Here is a 3,087-nt window from a genome sequence, read left to right on the forward strand (position 1 = left end):
TCTATCTATCTATCTTTAATCTATCTTTAATCTATCTATCTATCTATCTATCTTTAATCTATCTATCTATCTATCTTCAATCTATCTTTAATCTATCTATCTATCTATCTATCTATCTATCTATCTATCTATCTATCTATCTTTAATCTATCTATCTTTAATCTATCTATCTATCTATCTCACGGGAACCTCCACATCCTCCTCTTACACTTGATACACACCTATGCACATGCAACTATGTATATACAGGTATATTGATACCGTCACATACATCACATATATCTGCCTACATAGATAGACACGAATACATACGCACATCCATACATACACACATGTATACACACCTACATATTCTTACGCATATAGAGGTGTATGCAGGTGCGTATGTATGACGTACTAGGATTGTCAATCTTGTGAACTTCGGCGACGAGCTTTAAGCCCTCCAGGGCATCGTGATGGTCCATACAGGAGAGGAAAGAAGAATGGAGATTTGAGTTAGAATTCTCAAGCTCTCGCGTCAACTCTAAGAAGATACGAACGACACAAAAGACAAGAGAGATAGAAAGAAAGAAAGAGAGAGGATAAAAGAGATGGATCAAGAAAAGAGAAAGAGAGAAAGATAAAAAGAAGATAGATAGATTTAGAGATCTTCTTATCCGACTGCTGTGATTTGTCTTCATCTTTTCGTCAAGCAAGAGAAACTCGCCATGTAGTATGGCTCTCCCATCTATCTCCACCCTATATAGGTTACATCTGCTACTACCTCTTTATCTCTCTAGCTATTTATCGACCTCGACTCGATCGACTGATCTCTATTCTTTCTTCATCTCTCCTTGCATGCGTTGTCTCTCTCTGTCTCTCTGTCTGTACCTTCTTGAGCTTCTTTGAGAGACATGAGAGAGGGGTCCATGGCAATGGAGAATTTCCACTGCTTGTTCGATTCGTTATATCCATCCTCTTTAGCCATAGAACGACGAGGAAGCCTCAGAACCTACAGAAAGAGACAAAGAAAGAAAGAGACACAGGGGAAGAAAGAGAAGAAGATGAAGAGGAAGAAGAAAAGGACGAGAAAAGGATGAAACGAAAAAGAAGAAGAAAGGACAGGAGAAGAATACCAGGGAGAAGACGAGAAAGCAAATGAAAAAGAAGAAAAAGAAGAGAGAGAGAAAGAAGAGGGATTGAAAGAAGACGTGAGAGGAGAGAAAGAAGAAGGAGGAAAAGGATGGGAAAGAAGAAGAAGAAGCATGTTTTATGACCTTCCATAGAATTCACATCATTCTGCATGCCAATTGCTTCTTATCTCCTATCTCTCTCTCTCTCTATGTATATATCGATATAGGAGGTATCAAGACATATCTATCTACATATATAGATATATATAGATAGATAGACGTATCTTGATATGTACATTGTAGAGGTTTTCTTCTCTCTGCCGCGTGCTGTACATTTGACTGCCCTGTAGTAGATCTTTCAATCTTTCTCTTTCTCTCTCTACGTCATCCTCTTTCAGAAGATAGACACACGTGGCATACATGAACCTGCATAGATCTATTACCTAGATACATTTATACATACCTGTATCTATCTCCATATTTGTCTTGTATTTGCTTAAGCGATATAGATATATCTCTATTTATCTATGGATGATGTGTGTATATCTATACATGTACATGCTACAACATATGCACTTAAGGTTTTCTCCTTCTCTTCTTTCTCTTGATCTTTCTTGTCTCCTTCCTTGTGCTGGTCCTTGCTACAGCGGGAAGAGCCGAGCAAATCAAAAGAGGAGAAAGGAATCCTGAATACCTAGACAAGTCTTAGAAGACGAAGGAAGTCAAAAGATGAGAAAAAGTCGACGTATCTCTACATAGCTCTATGCATGCATGCATGCGTCTAGTTATATCTATAGACCTCTCTCAATTTGACGAGATCTATACCTTACATATTGAATCCACCCCAGAAGGTCATCTTTCCCTTCATATATATTTATCTATCTATCTATCTTTGATCTATCTATTTATTTATCTATTTTGAAGCTATCTATCTATCTTTAATCTATCTACTTATCTATCTATCTTTAATCTATCTATCTATCTCTGTCTCTTGTCTGTGTGTGTGTCTCCTTTTCGTCTTTCTTTTAGCTCTTCACTTTTGTTTGAAGCGTAGCTCAAAAGCAACACTAGGACAGAAACGAAAGAGACCAAGAGAGAGAAAAAAAAAAAGAAAGAAAGAGATACAGTCACCAAACAAGAGAAAAATGCTCTCCTCTTCTTCTTCTTTTTCTCCTTCTTTCTTTTGCTTTCTTACTTGAGTGATAGTGAGGAGTAGAGAGTCTAGGCAGTTTTGGAATCTAGCCTTTCTCTGCGCCGACGGCCCGACAGAAACGCCGGAAGGTAAAGTTAAAGAAAACATAACTAGCCAACACACCCCCATACAATACACACAAGAAGAAAAGAAGAAAAAGAAGAAGAAGAAGAAAGATCAAAGAAAAGAAGACAAGAAGTTCTTCTATGGCGATCTGATTTGAGCCTATACATATACATATATATATACCTAGAGAGAGAGATACATATATATATATATATGCATGTATATATATGTATATATATATGTGTATGCATGTGTGTATTTGTATGGAGGAGTTTGAATGATGGGTTTGAGAAGGGTAGTAGACAAGACCAGTGACTTATTCTCTTCAGGTATCTCTGTCTCTATCTTTATCTCCTGTCTCTTGATTTATCTCTCTCTCTTCTTCCCTATCTCTTTCATTCTTATCTCTTTCTTTCCTATGAGATGAACTGTTGCTACACCTTCTCTCTCTCTCTCATCTTTAAACTCGACAAGTCCCAAGAAGAAAAGAAGAAAAAGAAAGAAGAAGAAGAGCATGGAAGAATGACTGTTGGATACCTTATCTGTACATATCCATCCATCTCTCTCTCTCTAGAAATATGTCTATGTATAGGTCGTAACAGGTGTCTGTGTATGTGCGCATCTTCATGTAAAACCTTCATCTGTCTCTACTTCTTTCCTTCTTTCTTTCTTTCCTTCTTTCTTTCTTTCTTTCCTTCTTTCAAAACGACCTAAGAC

The 3,087-nt window shown here is 37.2% G+C and overlaps 1 protein-coding gene across 1 annotated transcript; it reads right to left on the bottom strand.

The window, feature by feature from the left end:
- Nucleotides 1-398: 398 nt before the first annotated feature.
- CSUI_009499 (thrombospondin type 1 domain-containing protein) lies at nucleotides 399-2,433 on the bottom strand (the record flags this gene model as incomplete). The annotated part of the gene is made up of 3 exons (XM_068069615.1): nucleotides 399-523; nucleotides 871-991; nucleotides 2,308-2,433. Coding segments are annotated over 3 exons (372 nt in total), but the record flags the coding sequence as incomplete, so codon positions are not given.
- Nucleotides 2,434-3,087: the final 654 nt, after the last annotated feature.

This window comes from Cystoisospora suis (genome assembly GCF_002600585.1).
Source record: "Cystoisospora suis strain Wien I chromosome Unknown contig_5698, whole genome shotgun sequence".
In the NCBI taxonomy this organism is placed as follows: domain Eukaryota; phylum Apicomplexa; class Conoidasida; order Eucoccidiorida; family Sarcocystidae; genus Cystoisospora; species Cystoisospora suis.